Here is a 24,424-nt window from a genome sequence, read left to right as displayed (position 1 = left end):
GATTCTCACAGGCAGGGAATGAACTCAGATCTCTGGAGTTACAGGCTGACCACTGCACCGGCCTTCCTCTCTCCTCCTTATATAGGAGTTTAAGAGGATTTGGTTAGGTCTGTTTTTCTTTCCAACTCCAGCTACTGTAGGTGGATTACTGACCTGTCCCGAGTCCCGTGGGGATCTCTCTCTCTGCTATGTCCCCCCGGTCCCTGACACATGGCTCTTCCGTCCAGGACAGGAGGTAAGGTTTGGAAATAGCACCATCTGGAAAAGGACATCAGAGGCGGTTACATTTCACCATCAGTCACTGGGTCCCTGCCATGTTACGAGGACTTGGAACCAAGAACCTGTCATTGCCAGAGGCCAAAGAACTCTACTGAAGACACACGACTGAGCCAGTGAGGACTAGGGTAGGGACAAGATGTACCAGAAGGACCCAACAGGAGAACATGGGCGCAGGCCCAACACAGACCAGATCAGAGCAAGGTCATACACACATCAGCCAGTCAGGTCCATGGAGACTCTGGACCACCTCTTGGGCACTGGGGGACGGGAGATTGGTGGTAACCCCTTCCCCTGCAGCATGCATCTTGGGTAGCCAGCTGTAGCAGGGGCTTCCTCTCCGTGCGTGCAGAGGCCAGGACGAGGGACCACTGAAGTCCTATGGATTCAGTGGGCCGTCCAGGTGAGGCGGCTCCTAACTGGAGATTACAGAGTGTTTCTCGCACCCGCCAGGCTAACAAATAAGGAAACGATAAAGTTCAGGGGCGGCCAGCTCATGGGGAAGGGAGCAGCAGTTTAAGGGCATGTTGCTGTGTCAATACCCAGTTCTTGGTTAGCATGGTCTCCCCGCACACATCCAAGGACTCTAATAACACCCCTGCTGATCAGCACAACCCGACAGGGCCAGAATCACCCACTTCCACGTGCCAGGTTCTGATGTGCTTCTGCCTGGCAGCAGGTTCGTTTGGCCTGTAGCGGCCCCAGCGGGCAGCTCGTGGGGGACCAAGTGGGGGTCTGTACTAGCGTGGCACACGTCAGACGAGCCCAAGCCCGCGGATGCCAGTGGCACTCACTGCCCCCAACGTGGGCAGAAGCAAACCCGCGAGGAGGGAGTTTCTATTAGGTTCCGATGGAGAAAAAGGGGCCGGATCCTCATGTACATTAGAAGCCCTGCCACCGCTCCGGTGGCATAAAGGAGCTTGGAAAGTGGGTGGAGCTATCACGGCGCTTTTATACTGGCAGAGCTTTAGCATAAACGAGACTCCGGTCAGGGTGCACTGGCCCTGGTGGGCCACCATCAGTGTGAAAACCCAGAAGGCAGCGCATTGCTGCGCTCATGACAGTGGTCTCCCCTAGGATTTCATGGGGCTGGCCAGCTGCGTAGGGTTAGCTGTAGGAACGATCCAACATCAAGAACAGCCCAACACAACTTTATTTTGCATTGCATCTGCCATATAAAACTACACCGCCAAACACTTGACAGAGTTTAACTGCACGCTTATGAAATTAAAATGTAAAAACAACGGGGGCGGGGACACAGAGCAACGGGTGAGAAAGAATCAATCTACATCCAGAGGGAGGAGAAATGTGGGGAGAGGCGGTTCTGGGGGCAGGAGCTGCAGAGAAGAAGGCTCTCACACAATCTTGCCGCTGTGGGTGTGGAGCGGGAGAAAGGAAGCGGGTTCTAGAGAAGAGACCCAGGAGTGAGGCCATGGGGGGGTTTAGAACCAGAGCGGGACGTTAGTGGGGACTCGGGGGGACGGGAAGGGACGTGGCTGTTCTCTGGGTGTGGGAGAAGGCGGGGAGCAGCATTCGGCGCATGCACCAGCCTTTCCGGCTCTCTCTGCAGGTTGCGTGGAAGGGGCTGGTCCAGGGGATGGGAGATGGGTATGAAAAACGTGCTGGGGGTCCCTCCGAGGACGTGCCAGACACCCCGGCTGCCTCGCGCCCCGCGGACGTATTTGGTAAAAGCTTTGTTTCTGGCACGGTTTTTCACTTCGCTGCCTTGGATTTAACTCGTGGTCGGTTACGACCCAGTCCCGAGCTGCCATGTGGTCTAGTCCACGGAGTCCCAGGATCTAATCCCCAGTGCCTAGGGCCTGCGGGAGCCCAGGCGGGGGCCCCAGCTCCGCGCCATGAACCCGCTGATGGTCTTTGAGGGACTCCTTGTAGCGAAAGCTCCTCCCGCACTCCCCGCACTGGTAGGGCCGCTCCCCGGTGTGGATGCGCTGGTGCTTGAGCAGGTTCTGCTTGCGGATGAAGCTCTTCCCGCAGGCGGCGCACTGGAAGGGCCGCTCGCCGGTGTGCAGCCGCTGGTGGTTCTGGAGGTGCTCCTTGCGGCTGTAACACTTCCCGCACTCCTCGCACTTGTAGGGCCGCTCGCCGCGGTGGATCATCTGGTGCCGCACCAGCCCCGAGTGGCAGTTGAAGCTCTTGCCGCACTCCCCGCAGGCGTAGGGCCGCTCCTTGGCGTGGCTCCGCTGATGGATCTTCAGGCTCTTCTTCACGCTGAAGCTCTTCCCGCACTCGGCGCAGCCGTGCGGCCGCTCCTCCCCCAGCACGCCGGCTCCCCGCGGGATCAAGGTGCCCGGTAACTCGCCGAAGCTGCCGTCCGAGCGGAAGGATTTACTCAGTCTGTTCTCGCCGGGGTCGGCTTGCTGCGTCACCGAGCCACGCTGGCTCCCGTAGGCCGGGGCCTGGTAGAGCGGCTCCCCAGAGCCCCCTAGGAGCCCCAGCTCTTCCGGGCCTGCCTGGCGGTGACGCTGCTCCTCCGACTTCACCATGAGCCCGTCGCCTGCCGGAAGAAAGAAAGAGAATCTCATCCCTGGCTCTTTGGGGGAAAAGGCCCCGATCCACAGCACGGTCCCACGGAGCCGAGGGTCTCAGTGGCCTGGGCTAGGATGAACTGGGATGGAGACCAGCGGTGAGAAGGGTTTGAGCTCTCTTGGTTACATCCAGCTGCTTGAAGAAGGCCAGCCCCAGCCCCGGGAGAGAGGGTCAGTATCTGGCCCAGGGGTGGATTTCATCCAGAGAGAATTGGGTCACTGCCACCCAAAGCACTCTCTGGCCCCAACCACATAGGAAACAGGGCTTTGCAGATCATTCCCGACAGTCCTCACAGGGCCTGGGCCAGGGCAGCAGGACAAAAATCCCCATTTGTTTTAATGTGTCATAACAGTACTTTCCCCTCCTATCACATCTCCTAACCGAGGAGCACAAAAAATTCAGCAAACATTAACCACTTCACCACCAGCTAGATGAGCTAACAGTCCCTACTGGCCTCAATCTCTGAGCATCCCAGGAGAGCTGGGTCCCAGCTCCTAACACCTACTGTATGCTCCCTCCCAACTTCCTGCCCGAAGGAGAGGCTGGGGGTAGGGAGAGAACCCAGGAGTCCCAACTCCCTCCCTCCAGAGCATCTTTTGTCCCCATTCTACTCTATTCTAGGCAGGTCCTTACACCATCCTGATCGCCACAGTATCTGAGCGCCTTTCAGTCACGCTTTAAGCGGCGTGACGACCCTCCGTCACGTGGTGATCAGACAGTGGAGCGCTAATAAAGGTTTCTGGCTTGGGAAAAGATTGTTTGTGCCAATTTTCCACTCTAAGCATATTATTAAGATCTCAGCTGAACAGGCACCTGGCTGGCACGCAGGAGATGTGGGTTTCGTTTCCAGCTCTGTCACATCCACCTTGGCCAAGGCATTCGTCTCTCTGAGACTCAGTTCCTCATCTGTACAATGGGGATTTCTCTGTCTGGTCTGTGGAGCTTGTGAGCTCTCATGGCAGGGCTGTCTCTCGCTACGTGGCGTGCAGAGCCCAGCACAATCTCAGTTAAAGAGTCTAGGTGCTACCAAAACCCAAAGGAGCGCTCATCACTGGAAACACCCAGCCAGACACTCAGCTATGAAAACCAAACAAACCCAAAGTCGTACTTTCACAGCTGAGCACGTTAACCAGTTGCAGGCTAAAGCCAAAACATCCCAGATGGGTGCCTACTCCTAGCTAGGAGCAGCCGTCTCCCAAGGTTTGGGCACACATGGAGTTGAACAGGTGCCGGGGGAATGTACCATGAGACTCCAAGGTCTCTGGCCAACGGCAGAGGTATTTGAAACAGGGGTTATTCTGGGTGGCAGACGCGGAAATGAAAAAGCATTTAATCGCTTCCCAACAGCTATAATCACTGAGGCTCTAACCACCTGCGCACACGCAACCCTCCCTGGGACTAAACAACGGGGGAAGTTCCCCACTAGGCCTCACGCAGGCGCTCTGCGCAGGGATCAGCTCCGGGCCATCTCGGATAGCGCATAGGAGAGGAAGGCAGCATCTAAGTTCCCTCTAAGCTGCACAGCCGCGCAGCTGCCTACTAAACCCGGACAGGGGCTCAGGGCTGTGGCGGGGAGAGGCGCCCCTCCCTGCCAGCCCCAGCGCGGACCTGCCCCAGACTTGCCGCCGCCAGGGGAGAGGAGCCCCTCCCCCGGCCTGGCCCAGGCCCACCGGAGCTGCCAGGGAGAGGAGCCCTTCCCTCGGCCCAGCTCAGCTCTGCCAGAGCGAGGTGCCTTTCCCGCAGCCCCGAGCTGCTGTGGTGAAAGAGGGCTGCGGGGGAGAAGGGGGTCCTCTCTCCCCACCACAGCCCCAGGATAGCATGCACCCCAAGGGACCACTGTGATCATCTAGACCCGCCCACAAATAAACCCTAGAGCAGATTGTTTTTTGAAAAACATCCCATCTTGATTTAAAAGTGGTCAGTGCTGGAGAACCCACCACAACCCCTGGTAAAACATTCCCATGGTTAACGACCCTCACTGTTAGAAACTGCACCTTGTTGCCAGTCTGAACTTGTCTAGTTTCAGTTTCCAGCCATTGGGTTGTGTTAGACCTGCTGTCTCTGCTAGCCTGGATATTGGCTCCCCATGGAGGTACTTGCAGACTGTCATCAACTCACCCCTGCACCTCCTCTTTGTCAAGCTAAACCCACTGAGCTCCTTGAGTCGGTCACTGTACTAGGTCCGGCTCCACCAGCAAACCCTCTCGTAGCATCTTTTCGCCAGGAATGCGGATACCTACTCCCCAAATGAAATGAGCTATGCCAGCAAAGAGACTTTTTGCTGGGATAACTGTGTCTACACTGGGGCTTTTGATAGCACAGGTGTGTGTGTGTGTGAGAGATTTTTCACACTTCTCACCAACACAGCTATGCCTGCCGAACATTCAGGTGTAGACCCAGCCTGATGCCACTTCAGCCACAGCCAGCTGAAGACTCTGTGAAAGGCCGTGTGGACGAAGGAAGGAAGAGGGAAGCTGCCCAGATCTAGACCGATCAGGAAGCTTCTGCAGGAATCACTTGGAGGGAGATTCTTTGGCCATCTTTATACACGAGATCAGACGACACGATCACACTAGTCCCTTCCGGCCTTAAAAATCTATGAACTGGTGTCTGCCACGAAGACAGGACAAACCTTCCCAACTGCAGGAGCGCTCCCAAGCGGCAGCTGGACTGCTGATTTTTGCGCTTTAGCCCCTGGTTTTGGCTTCTTTTAAGCCATTGCTCACCTGGGCCAGGGCCAGTGAGGATTTCTCTTTCGGCCAGCTCCCATGAATCCCGGACACAGGGCTCTTCCTCTTGCTTAATCCAGGATAAAAAGTCCTGGGCAGAAATCAGAGCGTCTGCACCTGAGGGAGAAAATGAAAACACGCTGCTTTCTAATATCCACAGAACACTCTGCTCTCAAGTGGATGGCCGGACTCTGCGTTGGGGGGAGCCAGAAGGGATGCAGACAGGTGCACGAGGCCATTCAAACCTGTCCTGTGCCCTGGAGGTCAGACCGCTCACAAAAAGGAGGGATTAGAATCAGAAGAAGCTGGCATCTAGGATGAAATGGAGGCCTCCCCTCCTTCCCCCCCCGCCTCCAAAATCAGAGGCTGCTAAATTTGGGCCTCAAGTGACTTGCCCAAGGTCATACAAGTCAGTGGCAGGACAAGACCCATGAAATGGATGAGCAAAGCTACAGAACCAGCAGAGTTCTGAGAGGAAGCTGTGCTCAATTTCCTGCTCTCTCACACACTCACTATTTGCAAGTTGTTTGCATCGATTAGTCACCTGCACAGGGATCCGCGGGGATGCCTCTCTCCTCCGAGAACTGCTGCTCCCCGACAAAAGGCCCCTCCTCTTGTTTGATCCGGGACAGAATGTCGGGCGTTGACATCAGAGATTCTGTTCAAGGGATAGAGAATTAGAAGAGGTTCGTGTATCGGCCATTGAACCCTTCGCACCCATCTCAAAGCAATGCCGTTTCCGCACTCCAGAGGGGGCATGTTCTGAATCGACACGAACGTGTTAGCAAGGCTCTTGGCTGAGGGGTGAATACGGTACACAGCATATCATCGTGCTATGCATGGACGTGACATCACTGGACCTGCTGAGGTGCTTTAGAAATAATAATTCATTAAGCTCCGAAATCTCTCTGTGAGGTAATTAAGTACTAAGCATTGATCACTTCCACAGGTGGGGAAACTGAGGCACAGAGCAGCTATGCCTACACTTTCCAATAGGGACCTAACTTTAAACTAACTCATTATCCAGGTGCTGAGCATCCAGAACTTAATTTGAAATCAATGGGAGCTCCAGGTGATCAGCATCTCTAAAAATCACACACGCGGGGTCTCAAGTTGGGCACTAAAAAAATGGGGACCCCCAAAATCAGAGGCCACTTTTGAAAATCTGAGCTTAAGTGACTTGCCCAATATCCCAAAGCAAGTCAGTGACAAAATTAGGAACAGAACCCAGGAGTCCTCACTCTAAGCCTCAATGCTCACCAGCTAGAAATCACTGCTTTCCCAGTACGGAAGAGCTCACATAGCGGGTCGAACCAATGGTCCATCTAGCCCAGCATCCTGCTTCCAACAGGGGCCAGTACCAGAGCTTCAGGGGCAGTGAACAGAACAAGGCAATCAAGGAATGATCCACCTGTCTTCCACTCTCAACTTCTGAGAGCCAGAAGTTTAGGGACACCCAGATCATAAGTTGCGTCCCTGACCCTCCTGGCTAATGGCCATTGACAGACCTATTCTCCATGAACGTATCCAGCTCTTTTTTGAACCCAGTTATACTTTTGGCCTTCAAAACTTCCCCTGGCGAAGTGAAGCAGCAGTTAAGCCTTAAGAGAAGTGGTTTAGAGCCCACGGTACAGCCATCACCAGAGATAAGGAGCGAGCAGTGAGAGGCTGAGGAGTGTAGCCAAGTAAAAGGGTACACCAACGGGAAGGTGTCCTGAATGGTTAAAAGACCAAAAAGAGCCGAAGAAGTCAGGACTGGAGGAAAACCATGAGCAACACGAACAGGCCTCGAACGGGACACAGACACATCAGCTGCAATTCGCATTCCACTCCCTGTCTCTGAGTGCTTGAATCTCATTCCTCACCTGTGCAGGGCTCTGGAGGGATTTCTCTCTCCTTTAAGTTCTGCTGATCTTGGACACGTGGCTCTTCCCCTCGTTCAATCCGGGGCTCGGGGTCCGCTTTGGAACGGGTACGGTCTGTTCACAGAAAAGATACCAGTGGAACCCAATGTTTCATTTTACAGCGTGCGATTGTTAGAGACCTTTCATTTATTTAAAGCCAACCCCATTTCATCACTGGAGGGGACGGGGGGAACTTTGCAGCAAAAGCTATGGACAAAGACCCTGTGGGAAGGTAAAGCATTCAGGGGAAGGTGGGCTGTGCTCTAAATTCGAAGATCTCCGTATGGAGAGGAGCTCACAAAGTACAGATGGTAAACCACTCACCTATTCATAAAACTACAGCAGCTCAAACCAGTCCAAGGCAGGGAAAGCAACACCCGCCTGTACGTCTACTCACCTGGCTCCGCATTAACAAAGCGGATTTTTCACTAGTGCCATGCAGAGCCATGCTGAACATGCACAAGTAAAGATCAGTATTGGGGCAATTTTAGCCCTGATGTCAGCAAGCACGACTCCAGAGATGATAAACCCTGGAGACGGATGGATTGGACCCATGACAGGGCAGGGGAGTCTCTCCCATTAAATGGGAGGGAGTGTGGATTGGAGGTCTAATTGCTAACCTTCGGGAGAGTCTAGCCACTGCCCTGGCTGAAATGAAAAGGCCTTGCGCTCTGCCTGGAGCTGGGGCTGTCTCCGGCACATCACAGATCACACACACCGTCCGGTAAGCAATGAAAACGCATGTTTACCCAGCGAGCTCAAAGATTCATAGTTCTCCTTCACGAGGTTATTGTACAGCTCCTTCTGCCAGTCTTCCAAATTCTTCCACTCCTCCGCAGAGAAATAGACAGCCACGTCGACAAACGTCACCGGCATCTGCAATCACAAGCGTGTGGGAGGTCAGTAGAACTGGCCTGCGTTAGGCAGGAGGTCAGACCAGACAATCGCAATGGGCCCTAAAAATCTACCTGTGTAAGCTGGGAGTCTCAGTCCAACGCCCAGGGAACAGTGTCCATATAACCAAAGTCAGCATCCCTTTTGGTGCCAGTTGACACCTTTGTTGGCAGTCTCAACAAACAGGCCAAAGACCAAATGGGCCATGGAGGCTGAACTGCTCTAGTTCAATGGTTCTTCCAGGAGAGGGTTGCGGTGAGACAGCGGAGGGAAGCTCGGAGCGCTGCCCGCTCCTCTCAGACACAGGAAGACTTCGGTCTCCAGTGCCACCAAGCCAACACCTTCCCCCAACATCAAACAAAGATTCACAGGAAAGAAAGCGGAGTTACACTGACCCACTGTATTATCCAGCATTACTGCTCCTCCTCATTCCAAGCAATTCCACAGCAGTAAACACAAGGACCTACACATCATGGAGATATTACAGAACATTTCAGCACATGCTTCTCAGCACTAGCTGCGGTATCGTTACCTTGGGGACCTCCCCTTTAGTGCCTGGGGGGAGTCTCAGGACCCAGAAGTTCCTGTTCTTCAGCAGGTTCTCCACGTTCTCCAGCCTCCTCTGCAGCAGCCCATATTCCTGGATCAGAGTTCCCAGCACGGCCCACTTACTCTCCAGCTGGTTATTGAACTCCATTGCTGTTTTTTCACAGTCTATTAATTTCTTCTCGGCCGTCCCAGATCTCCCCTCCAGGCTCAGCAGGCGTGTGGCCAGCAGATCGATCTTCCGCTCCATGGCCTGCACTGTGGCCACCACAGTCCAGAGAGAGGCCTCTGCCGTGTGCAGCTGTGCTTCTCTCATGTGAGCGCGCTCGGGGACAAGGGGCGGCTGCAAAGGCAGCAGATGTTGCGCCTCGACGTTCCATTCCTGAATCTGTTTGCAGGGAGAGAAATCAACAACGGCTGAAGTCGTGTTTATTCAGTGGCAAAACGCTAAAGGATCAGGGAGGATGCAGATCAGGATCCAAACATCCCAGTGTTTATCTGAACCTCACTGGCTGGGATTTGGCCTGGATCTCTCAGGAACTCAAGCTCTCGTCTGTGAATTCCAGTGCATCCTGTTGCCAGCCAATCTAGAAATGCAAGGCCATACTTCCCCACTTCACTACTTGGGCTTCCAACCCCAACTGGAAAGAAAGTACAAAGACTGGCAAATATTCACTGGCCAAAAGGAAAAGAGGCAAACTAGGTCAGTTCTTATTGTAGTGAATTCCTCCTCCCACAACAACATTCTAACCTGCAGAGGAATGTCCAGCCAGGCCAGGCCAGCCCAGGGAAGCCTGGGGAGAAGAGAACGTGATAGATGAGAAGCACGGCCCAGGGAGGAAGGGAGCACGTGCAGGGGACGCAACAGAAATTAGCTTCAGTCACAACAAACAAAACACACAGCACTTGAGTGGCATCCAGACAAAACATCTCCCTGATGTTACACTGAGCACAGGACAGTGCGCGGGTGACAGTTATTTCAGTGGAGCCTATCTAGGTATTTATACCATGTTCATCAGTGGGATAGCTGGAATAGTCATTTGCTCCCACTAACACCAGTTAGGACCTGATCCAAAGCCCACTGAAACCAATGGGAGTCTTTCCACTCATGGTTATCACAGCAGGAGTTAGGAAGCCTAACCGAGGATCAAGGCTCCGTAGTGGTAGATGCTGCACAGAAAAATGACAGAGACTTTGCTCCAGAAAGCTCACAATCTACAGGTCAGAGACAGGACACAACAGATGACTAATCAAATGAGGAGGGTGCAGGTTGGGAGGATGAGGGCAACACAGAGCAAAAGAATTTAGCAGAAAAGTAGAAGCCATAGTCTATGGACTCTACCTGGCTTTGGGCAGACCTTTCAGGGCCAGCAGGAATGAACGGCCAATTTTCCATCATGGCAAATGGTGAAGAGGGAGGTGCCCCACGGATCTGCACTAGGATCAGTGACTAAGATATTTACTAATTGGGAAGAAGGGGGCAAAGGTCTGACGATGGCAAAAGTAATTCAAGTTAGTCAGGACTAAAGAAGGCTCAAGAGAGACATTTCCAGCCTAGGCGGATGGACAGCACAAGGGCAGATGAAATTCCTTGTTGACAGACACAATGTAACCCACTCTGGAGGATGTATTTTGAGCTTCCCGGGCACGCTGTGTGAAATCCAAACTTCAGTCTACCAAATCAACATGTAGCTGTGATCAGAAAAAGCAAAGACAATGTCAGATGCACGAGGAGCAGGACAGAAAACTATACTGAGCAGATTATTGTTCTAGTGGGCTGGGAATTTTTCAACAAACTTTTTCCCTGACTAGAAAATGCTGATTTGTCTAACCTGAAATTTTTCACAGAAATGGATCCGTTTTGAGGAAACTTTTGTCAGGAAGGTTTCCCGAGTCTAGGATGGAATTGCTGGTCAAAACCAGAGAGCATCTCACCCCAATGGTTAGAACAGGGATTTGAACAGAGGTCTCTGACATCCCATTACTGGGCTATTGGCTATTCTAGAGGGAATCTCTCATTCATGTTTTTTCACAGAAAATTTCAAAAGGTCCCGGTTTCCTTCTGATGCAGAATGAAAATAAATTTTGAAACCTCAAATTTTTTTTTGCAAAATTGAATTTGTGTTTTCCGCCAGCTCTAGTTTTTACACCATCATACAACTCAATGGGACGCCCTTGGCTGGACTCCTGGGGTCAGTTCTGGTCACTCTTTCTCAGAGAAAATAAGCAGAGTAGAAGAGGATTAGAGATGGACAACAAACAATTAGAGGCCTGAAAAAGACTTCCTTAGAGATTGAAAAGCTTGGGGATGCTTAGTATAGACAGAGCAGGAGACGATACAGGTCTACAGAATACCGAATGGTCTAGAAACAGTCCGTCAGGAACTCCTCTTCACCTTCTCTCGGAGCATAAGAACAAGGGGGCGGTCAATTAAAGTGAAAAGTAAATTACTTTAAGCAAACAAAATTGTGTTAGTCGGTGGAACTCACTGCCACAACGTATGTTTGAAGCCAAGAGCTCAGCGAGGATGAAGGCAGGCCTGGACATTCCCATGAATCATAAAAGCCTCCCAAGAAGGACTCATGCTTCAGGGAATGAGCCAACTGGGCAAGAGTCTGGAGTGCTGTTGATTCCCCAGCTCAGCTGAAAACAACTTTCCTGCCCCAGTGAAGCCCAGGTGTCCCTTTCCCAGTCCTGACCTGCGGCTGCACCATCCGGCCCAGGAGTCCCCACCTAGCCTGAATCCAAAGGTTCAAATCCCGGCAGGGGCAAGGCAGTCCCCTCACGCCCGCTGTTCCGCGTGGACAATCAGGCGGCCAGGGCACTTCCAACCCGAAAGGCCTCACCCCACCGCCCCTGCTCAGACCGACCCACGCTGCTGGGGCCCTCCGCGGATGTCCTGCCCCCCCGAGGGGGCTGCCTCTCGGCGGGGCGCTTTGGGGCCGCCCAGGAGGGCCGGGACGAGGGGAAATAACCCTCTCAGACAGCCCTCGGCGGGCGATGCGGCGGGGGGCGACTCGCAGCCCCCCCCCCCCGGGCCGGCCCGTGCTGCCAGGAGCCGCGAGCCGCCCCCAACCCGCGCGCTGCGGCCGGGAGCCCCCGGGCGGGCTCGGCGGCACGAGCCGGGCCGGTCCCCCCCCGCGCCCGGCTCAGCCCGCGGGCCGCGCCCGGCGCTCCCTTACCTGGGCGGGGGCCCACTCGGCCATGGCCCCGCGCTGGCTGGCTGGGGGGGGAAGCGGCCGGGCCGGGGCTCGCTAGGGGCGTGGGCCGGGTCCCGCGGCCATGCTGGGGAGGGAGCGGCCCGAGTGCAGCCTGGGAGGGAGCCGCCGCCGCCGCCGCCGCCTCGTTGGTCCTGCGAAGAGCGCGGGCGGCCGGCGCGCCAGGGGCGGCGAGCTCCGAGCAGTGCCGCCTACCGGGCGCGGGCGCAGCGAGCTCCGAGCTCGCCGCCGGGCCCGCTCCATGCGCGGGAGCCGGGGCGCAGGGGCTTGTCCTGTATCCGCCGGGGCGAGGGGCCGGCAGGGGCCGTGCCGGGCCAGCGCCCTGCGGGGGCTCCGGCCGCCGCCCCGGCCTCAGCCAGCGCCGCCCTCCCGGGATCGGCCCCGCCGCCCGGCTCCCTGCCCCGCGGCCGGCGCCCCCGCCTTTAGCCGCAGCCCGGGCTGCTCTCCCGCCGTCCTCGGCACTCCCCCTCGCCCCTGGGGCTGCAGGGAAACGCCCGGAGAAAGGAAAGAAATATAGCCACGAATGACTGACGTGTGGGGGCCCAGCCTTGATCCCGCGCCGCTCAGTGCTCGAGGGCAGGCAGCTCTTCGCGGGATCGGAGCCCCCGGGCTGGCCCATGTCAGCCGGCGTGGGCTGGGGGGCTATAAAATTGGGCTCTGGGACCCCCTCCCCCAGCCCTCGCCCAGGTGACTACACTGCCCTTTCACAGCCTCGCCAGCCCCTTGTATTGCAGCGTAGACATACCTTTGGAGAGCCAGCATCAACCCTTTCTTCAAACGCAGCTGCGCGACCATGAGGGCACTGGTCCGGGGATTCTAGCAATCCCCAGCTCCTGCTACAAAGGGTCTGGACTGAGTCTCTGACCCCTCTGGCGCTTGGGGCATAACCCCCTGCTCTGTCACCTCTTCTATTTCACTGGTGCAGCCCTAAGCCACCATAGCAGAGTGGGGGATGCTGCCCATTCTCACAGCGGAGCTGTCAGAGGAAAGCAGGAGCAGTCAAATCACCAGCCACAGGTGCTAGGATACCCTGAGGTTGAGGATGGTATAAATCCCTAGCCAGAAGAGAGAGACGTGCCTCAGTTTCCTGCTCTGTGCAGAACAGTGGTGCGTAGCTAGTGGCCCTGAGTCAACACTCTCTCACAGGCTATGCTGGTGCAGTTCACGCAGTGGAGTCACACTGGTGTGACAGAGAGACCCAGGGCCAGCATTTGCAGCAGAAGAAAGTCTCCGTTCCATGAAAATGGTGGGAGGGGGAATCCTGGCTTTTCCACTGACTTACTTAGGCCAGTCACAGCATCTCCATGCTTCAGTTTCCCATCTGTAAAATGATAATGACACTGAGCCACCTACCTTCCAGGAGTGATCCAAGGATGAATTAGCTTAGCATCTGTACAGTGCTTTAAATATGTGAAGAGCTATATGAAAGCTGATGACCTGATCCCCTTCTCTTCTACCAGTGTCAGTCAGGGGTAATGCCACTGGCCTAAGACCCACAAGATAAGAACCAAATCCTCACTAGAACTGTCAGTGTGCTCAGCCCTCCAGGGATGGATCGTTTTACTACTTAGTTGCTCTAGAGCAGTGGCTCTCAATCTTTCCAGACTACTGTATCCCGTTCAGAAGTCTGATTTCGCCTTGTGTACCCCAAGTTTCACCTCACTTAAACTACTTGCTTACAAAATCAGACAAAAAACAAAAACAAAAGTGTCACAGCACATTACTGAAAAATTGCCGACTTTCTTATTTTTACCATATAATTATAAAATAAACTAGAATATAAATATTGTACTTACATTTCAGTGTATAGCATATAGAGCAGTATAAACAAGCCATTGTCTGTATGAAGTTTTAGTTTGTCCTGACTTCACTAGTGCTTTTTATGTAACCTGTTGTAAAACCAGGCAAATCTTTGTTAGTGGAGAGCACCTCCACTAACAAACTGACAGGTTTCAGAGTAACAGCCGTGTTAGTCTGTATTCGCAAAAAGAAAAGGAGTACTTGTGGCACCTTAGAGACTAACCAATTTATCTGAGCATGAGCTTTCGTGAGCTACAGCTCACTTCATCGGATGCATCCGATGAAGTGAGCTGTAGCTCACGAAAGCTCATGCTCAAATAAATTGGTTAGTCTCTAAGGTGCCACAAGTACTCCTTTTCTTTCCACTAACAAACTAACCCTCACAGCAGGCCAGGAACTAATCCTCATTTTAACCACTGGGAAACAGAGAGAGCGAGAGAGAAGTGATTTGCCCAAAGTCACAAAGGGAACGAGTCCGCACTAGGACAGGAATTCCCTGCCCCCAGTCCTGTGCTCTGACCTCACCTATCAAAGCGGAGTAGGGCCCCTCACTACTCAGATACAGCAAAGGAAAAATAATCATGACAGAACTTGAGAACCAAGAGCACCATCTAGAGGCTGCAGACCCAAACGCTGGAACAGAACTGCTTTGCCCAAAATAATTTTTATTAAGGTGAAAGAACATTATTAGAAAACTATTTTTTAAACACATACATACACGTAACGTTATCATTCTAGATCACACACATACTGTGCACGTTAAACCATATGGTAACAACACACCACTTTTTAAACCAGAGATAAAGGAAGGTACTGTTTTTACAAAGAGATGACCAGAACTGCTGGCCCCGGAGCAGGGAGCGTGTTTTCCAGCAGTCACATTAGTAGGAACAGCAGAATCCCAGAGTTTGTAGGGATGGGGCTTTTACCTGCCAAGATCTGCACTCAGGCTGTATTGCAGGAGAAACCCCAAAATTACTTGCAAATTACATCATTTTGCCAGTTACACCCATTTGCTAACCATTGACTGCTGGCATCTTCTTATTTCTCACAAGCAACTCATGGGATCACCAGGCCTTGAACATACAACTTACACTGCCATTTACTCATTCATTTGGCCCCACTCATTCTGTCAGTGCCTCAATTTCTCTTCCCTTCAGCGTGTCTTCCTCATGCCCCACAGCTGTTTCCCTCACACCACTGTATGGTTATCTTTAGGGATGTGGCTTTCATGCTATGGCCCCCAATTCTAACCTCAGATACTGGGGGTGCAACTATAAACATAAAGCAACAGGAGTTGTTTTCTTGTATCAAAAAAGCAGACTGGCAGCCCACATTCCCTTGGCTGATACTTGCCCTGCACAAACAGCCTGTGGGTAAGATTGCTCTTGCTTTTAGGTTTAAAAACGCGGCCGTGCTCCCTCACACCCACGCAGCTTCGTCAGGCCACATGGCTGTGACAGGCGGGAGCGCACACAGGTTCTCGTGGGCTGTGCAATTTCCCCTGGGGCGTAGCGACAGACAGGTGCTTGGGGCTTGCCCATTTCCTGTTGCGTTACCGTGTTGCTGTTCTCAATGTCTATTCACCGGGCTGCCATCAGCACCAGGGTTTATTCTCACCCCACAGTGCCCATCTTCAATACCTGCCTGGAGCTGGGCGCAGCCTGCGGGTGACCCAGCTCAGTGCCATGAACCCTGGCGTGATCCTTCAGGGACTCCTTGCAGCGGAAGCTCCTCCCGCACTCCCTGCACTGGTAGGGGCGCTCCCCAGTGTGGATGCGCTGGTGCTTCAGGAGGTGATGTTTCTGGATGAAACTCTTCCCGCAAGCAGAGCACTGGAAGGGCCACTCCCCAGTGTGGATACGCCCGTGGTTCTGGAGGTGCTCCTTGCGGCTGTAGCTTTTGCCGCACTGGGTGCATTTGTAGGGCCGCTCCCCGGTGTGGACCAGCTGGTGCCGGACCAGGTAGGACTGGCAGATGAAGTGGATACCGCACTGGGAGGGCCGCTCCTGGGCGTGGCTCCGCTGGTGGACGGCGAGGCTTTTCTTCGGGCCGAAGCTCTTGCCGCACTGGAGGCAGGAGTAGGGCTGCTCGCCGGTGTGAACTCGGTAATGCACAGCCAGCTTGGAGGGCTCGGCGAAGCGCTTGGCACACTGGGCGCAGGGCTGCTCCCCCGAGTGGATGCGGGAGTGGTAGTTGAGCCGCGACCGGTGGATGAAGCTCTTGTTGCACTGGCCGCACGGGTAGGGGCGCTCCCCGGTGTGGGTGCGCTGGTGCACCGTCAGGTTGAAGTACCTGCGGAAGCTCTTCCCGCACTGGCTGCAGATGAAGGGCCGCTCCTCCGTGTGGGTCCTCTGGTGCTGGGTGTAGTGCTCCTTGCGGCCAAAGCTCTTGGCGCACTGGGCGCAGGGCGCTCGCCCGTGTGGGTGCGGCGGTGGCTGCTGAGTTTGGACTGCTGTGCAAAGGTCTTGCCGCACTGGGCGCAGGCGTAGGGCCGCTCCCCGGTGTGGGTGCGCTGGTGGGACAGCAGGGTGTCTTTCCGGGTGAAGCTCTTGCCACACTGCAGGCAATGAAAGGGCCTCTCTGTGGGCGGGCTGAGTTGGGGGACAGCAGTGCCCTGGGGCTCAGCGATTTCATTCCAGCCGCCCCTGCATTCCTTGGGCTGCCCCAGGTTGTTCCTCAGCTGCATCACCGGGCCAGGCAGACTCTCACAGGGTGCTCCCCGCTCAGGAGTCTGCACCTCGCTCTCTCTGGATGTCCCCAGTTGCACCCCATGTGGCTCTGGGCTGTCGTGGCCTTCCCTGACAGTCCCCTCCTCCATTTTGATCACAAGCCCATCACCTGCTGCAACAAAATAGAATGGTTTTTTCCCCCCATTTCATCTACTTGGGGCACAAGAAAACACTGGGAATGTAGTCGCTTAATACATGTGATCATGTCCCCTGTGTTGGGCATAGCAAATACAAGAGCTTCCTAATTCCCGACAGCTGTACCAATGCCGCCATGACCTGCTGGCCCTAACCCCAACGTGTGCTGAATTGCCCAAACAGCCAGATTCACGGGGCAGCTGATACACTACAGTGACCGTTTCAATTTTCCCCTTCTCCAGGCCCGAGCCCAGCACTGACCTATAACCCCACATGGATCAGGGGCTAAGGCACAGGGCTGACATTTTGGAGTGGAAGAGACCCCAGTCTTCTGATCACTGACTCTGCGTGACCTCGGGCAAGTCGCTTTTGTGCTTCAGTCTCCCAGTCTGTAAAACAGGAACAATGGCATTTCCCCTTCTTTTCCAAGTCCCTATGGATAAAAAAAGTGCTGTGGAAGTGCTAAATATTTCCATCCCCTCCTGCTCGGTGTGATACCCACAAGAGATTTGCTGGACTCTCTCATTTAACTTCTCTCCCGGTTTACAGAGGCTGTTACTCTAGAACTCACACATGCTGGGATCTGCAGGGATTTCTCGGTCTTCCAATTGTTGCTGATCTCTGCTGCACGACCCCTCCTCTAGTTTAACCTGAGATAAAACGTCAGGTGTCGGAACTGGAGAGTCTGTTCACATAAACAGAGTTATTTTATTGCTGTAACACCTAGCAGCCCAGTCACAGCCCAAGCCCCCATCCTGCTAGGTTCTGTGCAAACACAGATTTGTATAGACTTTACTCATGCAATTATAATGCTTCACAGAATCATAGGACTGGAAGGGACCTCAAGAGGTCATCTAGTCCAGTCCCCTGCACTCATGGCAGGACTAAGTATTTTCTAGACCATCCCTGACAGTGGTTTGTCCAACCTGCTCTTAAAAATCTCCAATGACAGAGATTCCACAACCTCCCTGGGCAATTTATTCCAACGCTTAACCACCCTGACAGGAAGTTTTTCCCAATGTCCAACCTAAACCACCCTTGCTGCAATTTAAGCCCATTGCTTCTTGTCCTATCCTCAGAGGTTAATGAGAACAATTCTTCTCCCTCCTCCTTGTAACAACCTTTTACGTACTTGAAAACTGTTCTCATGTCCCCAGTCTTCTCTTCTCCAGACTAAAAGTAATACTTGCATATTATTTTTCATGCAGAAAGCTCAAAATGCTGTACCAAGATGGGTACACATTAGTATCCCCTCTCATACACATCCGCTTTGAAGGCACTAGGAGGTTGACCTGGCTTGCCTCAGGCCACAAAGCAAGGCAGTGGTGTACCAGGAAGAGAATTCCAGCCTCCCAATTCCCAGTCCTGAATCTGATCCACTAAGCCACAGAAGCCACTGAACACTTCATAACAGATTTCAAAACCGACTGCAAACTGTGGGATGCTTTGGTATCAGGTATATTCCTTCAGCTTTGGAAACATTTTTAGTCATGCCTTTTTGGCCAAGTTAATTATCACACTCTTCTTCTATCACACTCATTCCTGGACCTCATATGAGAGGCGATGGCTTAGCATCAGATTTGAAATACCAAAACACTCTGGAACCGCAGGTTCAAATCCCAGGAGAGTCAACTGAGCTCTTAATCCTTCTCAGGTAGAGAAATGGAGTCTCATGCTGTCTTTACAATGTATGTGGGTGAGGGCTCAGGAAGGTATTTCAGAGAAGACCTTAAAAATAGAGGTGCTCTCCAGAGATGATAGGAGCTCAGACACATTCCTCAGGAGTACTCATCCTTAGCCAAAGTACCCTCTCCCTACTACTTCTGTACAGCATGCAACGTGGTCGCTATGGCCTTCCATCCCAGAGGTGGCTGCATTTCAGTGGTGCTGTGCACGTGTAGTTTGTGATGGCTGTTGGATGAAAGGCCCTTTGTAAATGTAAGATACTGTTGTTTACACAGAGGAGAAACATTGCTTTGTGTTTTAAATTGTCTATGAAAAATTAAAAGTGGATCTCAGACCTTTGCTGGGGTGAGGCATGCGCTGAATGGACATGGGCATGGACATTAAGAAGGCTCCAGATGGGACAAAGGGAAACTTTAGGGTCCAGATGTGCGGAATGCCCAGAATGCTGAGAACACAGAGTGTTAGATTCAGAGTCAGTTGGGAATGAGATCGGTGGAGATTCCAAGAGTGACAGCTCTCGCAGGCAAGGATAACAGAAATCCATGGGCAAGGGGATTGTGTCGGAAACCATGGAACAATAGGAGCTACCGAAAGCTTTATTCGATTTTTCGCTAAGTAACTAAAGTGAATAAACAGGACAAATGGGGAGTCCTGGGCTGTCAATCTAGCCTCTTCCAGGAGCATCGAAACCACATCATACATATAAAAAGAAAGTTTAAGTGGAAGGTTGGATACCAGATAAGCACGCAGATACCAGTGAGGGGCACTGTGCAAGATCCTAGAGAGAGTTTAGTCCTTCGTCTGGTAAGTTTACAAAGGTTAAAGAAAGCAAACTGTTAGCTAGTGATCTTTTAATCTGAAGATATAATTAGTCATTTGACACAGCACATAGCAGCTTCACTCCACTGTCCGTTTCAGATCTATTACTCACCAGTGCTGAGATCTGCAGGGGTTCCTCTCTCCTCCAGAGCTCCCTGCACCCTGACACCTGGTTCTTCCTCCTGATCAGTCGGTGATAGGATGTCAGATTTGGAGATGGTACAGTCTGTTCATGGAAAGAGACATTAAAAGAGAAAGTGTCTAATTAATATTTGCTAGGCACCTGGCAGAAATTTTAAAAAATTCTAAACCAAGCCCCACAGCATCAGTTTCTCACCAGAAGGAAGAGAGCAACCTGAACAGATTCTAATGTTAACTAAGACCATACAAGAAAGTACATTAAAGCCTTGGTGGGAGCAGGGTTGTAATTCCTAGAAGAGATGCAGGTTCCCAGAAATGATGCAATTTGAAGACTTCTTCACTGCACCAATATAATCCCCTTGTCCATTGACAAACCTGTGGAAAGGCCAGAGTCTATTTCAAAGACAAGGCCAGGCCAAGGAAGGGATACGGGGAGAGGAAAGACATAGAATGGTTTATATAATTGCATGTTTCTGAGCCAGCAGAAATTAAAATATAATTCTGGTTTATTGCTAGTTAATTACTATATTGGGGAAAAACAGCTCCCTTGACTCATGCCACAATCTCCTCTGAAACCTGTGGGCGCATGCACACGTGTGTAGGGTTTTAAGTGGTATTAGTAATAAATATGGAACATTATGTTAAACTGCTGGAGGCTACCACTGTTCCCTTGATAACCTATGCAGCTTTGATTCAAGAAAACACCCTTTCAAGGCAGCGACGGCACATACACCCTGCACGCAGACTAGCCCAGGGTTTTCTATGCGGGGGCGAAGCACATGCATAAATAAATGCAACCTTCAAATAAACAAACAGGACGAGACCTGAAGGTATCAGAGCCAGGGCTGTGTGTGTTCCAGGCTCCTTTCAAATGGAGGATGGGTGGAACTGACCACCGAGCAAAGGCTCTGTGGGACCTATATGTTCATTCATAGAATCATAGAAGGTTAGGGTTGGAAGGGACCTCAGGAGGTCATCTAGTCCAACCCCCTGCTTGAAAGCAGGACCAATCCCCAATTTTTGCCCCAGATCCCTAAATGGCCCCCTCAAGGATTGAACTCACAACCCTGGGTTTAGCAGGCCAATGCTCAAACCACTGAGTTATCCCTCCCCCCGAACCCAAAGGAGCTGTCACCTCCTAACTATTTATTTATGCAGCTCACCAAGGGGAAAAACAAGGAAGAACTAGCTGAGGTGCTGTCCCCATCTTTCTTTCATGCCCTAGGCTCCGGTTAGGCCTAAGCTTTAGTCAGTGAACCTGGCAACCTGACACTTTGCTTAGCTCACAGCTTCTCATCAATATGTGAAATCTGATTTTTACCCAAGGAGATCAAAGAGTCATAGCTGTCTTTCATCCAGTTCTTGTAAAGCTCCTTCTGCCATTCTTCTAAATTCTCCCACTCCTCCCTGGAGAAGTGGACTGAGATGTCTTCAAACATAACCGGGACCTGAAATCACAAGCATTACACGCACAGCACTTTCTGCTGCCATCCTATCCGCACACACCTTGCTTTTTATCTTATATTAAAAGACAGCTGGCCAGGCACCAACAGTGACCAACACCCAGCACGTCCCACCAGCTGTTTGGTTATATACATGAAATGTGTTGGGTTAGTTCCTCTCAGACAGACAGCCACATCACAAATGGCACGAACTGGTACCCATGCTGGTATTCTTGCCAGAGGAGACCAGGAATGGACAAGGACAGGGAATTTACTCTTTGATCCCTACAAGTGAGGATTAATGGGAAGGAGCATGGACTAGCGGTAAGGAAGGAAAACTCAAATTAGCAGGCTTGGGATCTAACCTCAGCTCTGATACTGACATGCAGTCTCATAAGAACATAAAAACGGCCATACTGGGTCAGACCAATGGTCCATCTAGCCCACTATCCTGTCTTCCGACAGTGGCCAATGCCAGGTGTTTCAGAGGGAATGAACAGACCAGGTAATCATCAAGTGATCCATCCCATCTCCCTTGACCATCCTGTGCCTCTGTATCCCCATACGTACAATGGGGATAATCATAGAATCCTAGAATATCAGGGTTGGAAGGGACCTCAGGAGGTCATCTAGTCCAACCCCCTGCTCAAAGCAGGACCAATAATGCTGCTTCCCCAGCACTTTAATGTGCTTACAACCCAGCTGAAAGGTGCTATACACATGTAAAGGAGACTTCTCCTTCTAGGCTACCTCTTTCTGCTGCTCATGACAGGTTACACCTGATTTAAACTATGCCCAACTGGAGACCAGACTGGAAAGCTAGATAAAGATGCCTTGGTCTAAAACAAACTGTGGCATTTATATATCTGCCCACAATTACCCAGTTCTCTCTCACCATTCAGTGGAGGAGCTACGGCACTGTTCCCCCACAACAGGCCCACTATTTCACTATCTATTGGATACATTCATGGGTCCATCAACAGCTATTAGCCAAGATGATCAGGGATGCAACACCATGCTCTGGGAGTCCCTCGCCTCTGACTGCTAGAAGCTGGGACTGGATGTCAGGGGATGGATCCTCAGTAAAATGCCCTGTGCTGTTCACTCCCTCTGAAGCATCTGGCACCAGCCGCTTGTTGGAAGACAGGATACCGGGCCAGAAGGACCATTGGTCTGACTCAGCGTGGCCATTCTTATGTTCTCTGCTGGATGCTTTGTGGCTTGCTCTGTCTGAGGGCCAGCAAACGGCAAAGCGGGAAGCTCAGCTGACTGGCAGTAAGTATGCAGCCCGATTGGAAAAGCATTTTGGAGACCATGAGAGTAAGGGCAGAGAACGATAAACCTGGTTCGTCAATCAAACACTAGGCAGGTGTTTACCTCACCCAATCACGCTCCTAAATCAGACTGTTCCAGGGTGGTGCAGAGATCACGGGAATATTAAAGATCCTGTCAAACGGTGATCATAGAATATCAGGGTTGGAAGGGACCTCCGGAGGTCATCTAGTCTAACCCCCTGCTCAAAGCAAGACCAATCCCCAACTAAATCATCCCAGCCAGGGCTTTGTCAAGCCTGACTTGATCCAGCACCAAGCTTTACTTCTGCTCCTCATTGTGAGCTGGGATATTTGCACTCGGGGCCTAAATACCTTTGAGGATCTGGGCCTCAGATACTACAGTGATGAGACCACGGAGGTCCCTAGACAGTTACCTTGGGGACTTCTCCCTTAGCGCCTGGGGGGAGCCTCAGGATCCAGAAGTTCCTGTTCTTCAGCAGGTTCTCCATGTTCTCCAGCCTCCTCTGCAGCAGCCCATACTCCTGGATCAGAGTTCCCAGCACGGCCCACTTACTCTCCAGCTGGTTCCCAAACTCTGCCACTGTCTTCTCACAGTCTATTAGTTTCTTCTTGGACATCCCCGTTCTTCCCTCCAGACTCAGTAACCGTGCGGCCTGAGAGTCCACCTTCCTCTCCGCGGCTTGGAGGGCAGCCAGGACAGCGAGGGACATCTCTGCCCTTTGCAGCTGCCCCTCTCTCCGGGGGGTCCCTCCGGCAGCGGCCGCCCGGGGCAGGGGGCGGCCGGAGCCTGTTCAGGACAAGACACCAAGCTGAGGTTGGGGGGCACATGCCCAGCTAACAGGTCAGAGGCACGGAGAAATGGGGGGCCACCATTCCCCAGCTCTGACCCAGGAGAAAGGGGCTTCAAAAGGCAGCGCAGCGGAGCAAAGCCCGGGGCTCACACGCTCCTGCTCTACCCGAAGGCGAGGGAGGGAAGCTCGGGCCGGAGGAGGATCCTGCGGCAGCAGGAGGAAAACAACCCACGGGGGCGATGCCAGCTGCCGCGGGGCTCACAACCCCACCGGGCCCGGCGCGGGGTCCCGCTTTCACCCCGGAGCGAGCCCGGAGCCCCCTGCACGGCCCCCAGGGGCTGCTACCAACCCCAGAGACCGCGCAGATCCCCGGGCCGCGCCGCCCGCGGGCCGCTCCCGGGGCCCGGGCCGGGCGGGGAGAAGCTCCCGAGGCCCGCCGGGCCCTTACCTGGGCAGCGGCCCGCTCGGCCATGGCCCCCCCGGCCGAGCCCCGCTCCCGCTGCGGGCTGGGCAGAGTCCCGGCGCCGCCTCGCCACGGGCCGGCCCCGCTGCCGGGCGGAGCAGAGCGAGCGCGGCCCGCAGGGAGGGAGGGAGCCGCGGCCTGGCTGCCGGGGCCGGGAGCGGCGGGGCGGGGCGGGGCGGGGCGGGGCCGGGCCGGTCGGGGAGCGCGGCGGCAGCGGCCCCTGGCGGCGGGAATCGCCTCCCTTTCCCCGCCCTCACCGGGCGAGAGAACAGGCTCCGTCCCTGGGGGACCCGCCCATCCCCGTGTCCTCGGGCAGCTGGGGAAGCAATGGGGGGGGGGCGGCACCTGCCCCTATTCCACCGCGCGCCCGCCCGCCGCGAGCCCGGCCACGGGCCCCAGCTCAGGGGACCCCGAGCTCTCTGCCCAGGTGCCTTGGGCACCTTCCTTCTGAGCCCTGACAGGTAAAGTCCCCATTCCCACTCCCGATGGGACCATTGGTCTGACGCCCGATGGCTGTTCTTTTGTTATGGTCTTACGAGATTGGAGATGGGGTTTTGGGGTTTACTAATTGAATTGCTCAAGTAAATGGCAGGGCAGCCGTGTTAGTCTGTATCCGCAAAAAAAAAAGAGGAGGACTTGTGGCACCCTAGAGACTAACCGATTTATTTGAGCATAAGCTTTCGTGAGCTACAGATGAAGTGAGCTGTAGCTCACGAAAGCTTATGCTCCAATAAATTTGTTAGTCTCTAAGGTGCCACAAGTCCTCCTGTTCTTTTTTCAAGTAAATGAGGCACCCTCATATGCTTAAACTTTGCCTCACAAAATTTTAAAAAAACAGTATCCCAACTAGCACAGAAACTATGATTCAGAGGATGGATTAAACCTACCAGCAGCCAGGGAGGCACACAGCATCATGAGAAGCCTTAGGCCAGGGAGTGCTTTGGTGAGGAAAAGCAGACATGCTTTGAGGAAAATCTGTTAGGAAAATACAGGCCTTGAGTCTGCT

The 24,424-nt window shown here is 53.3% G+C and overlaps 1 protein-coding gene across 1 annotated transcript in view; it reads right to left on the bottom strand.

The window, feature by feature from the left end:
- Positions 1–23,361, bottom strand: part of LOC140906197 (uncharacterized) — a 29,104-nt gene extending 5,743 nt beyond the window's left edge. The window contains 16 exon segments of the mRNA XM_078851344.1: positions 154–258; positions 2,081–2,791; positions 5,550–5,669; positions 6,097–6,210; positions 7,418–7,531; positions 8,206–8,332; positions 8,883–9,284; positions 11,596–12,044; positions 12,079–12,594; positions 14,440–14,465; positions 15,535–16,324; positions 16,327–16,758; positions 17,353–17,466; positions 19,399–19,512; positions 20,749–20,875; positions 22,578–23,361. Of these exon segments, the coding sequence (XP_078707470.1) occupies positions 154–258; positions 2,081–2,791; positions 5,550–5,669; positions 6,097–6,210; positions 7,418–7,531; positions 8,206–8,332; positions 8,883–9,284; positions 11,596–12,044; positions 12,079–12,594; positions 14,440–14,465; positions 15,535–16,324; positions 16,327–16,758; positions 17,353–17,466; positions 19,399–19,512; positions 20,749–20,875; positions 22,578–22,874 (4,558 nt within the window). The 5' untranslated portion in view covers positions 22,875–23,361.
- Positions 23,362–24,424: the final 1,063 nt, after the last annotated feature.

The sequence above is a fragment of the Lepidochelys kempii genome, chromosome 2, assembly GCF_965140285.1.
Source record: "Lepidochelys kempii isolate rLepKem1 chromosome 2, rLepKem1.hap1, whole genome shotgun sequence".
Classification (NCBI taxonomy): domain Eukaryota; kingdom Metazoa; phylum Chordata; order Testudines; family Cheloniidae; genus Lepidochelys; species Lepidochelys kempii.
The sequence above is the reverse complement of the archived record's forward strand: the minus strand, read 5'-3'. Positions and strand labels throughout refer to the sequence as shown.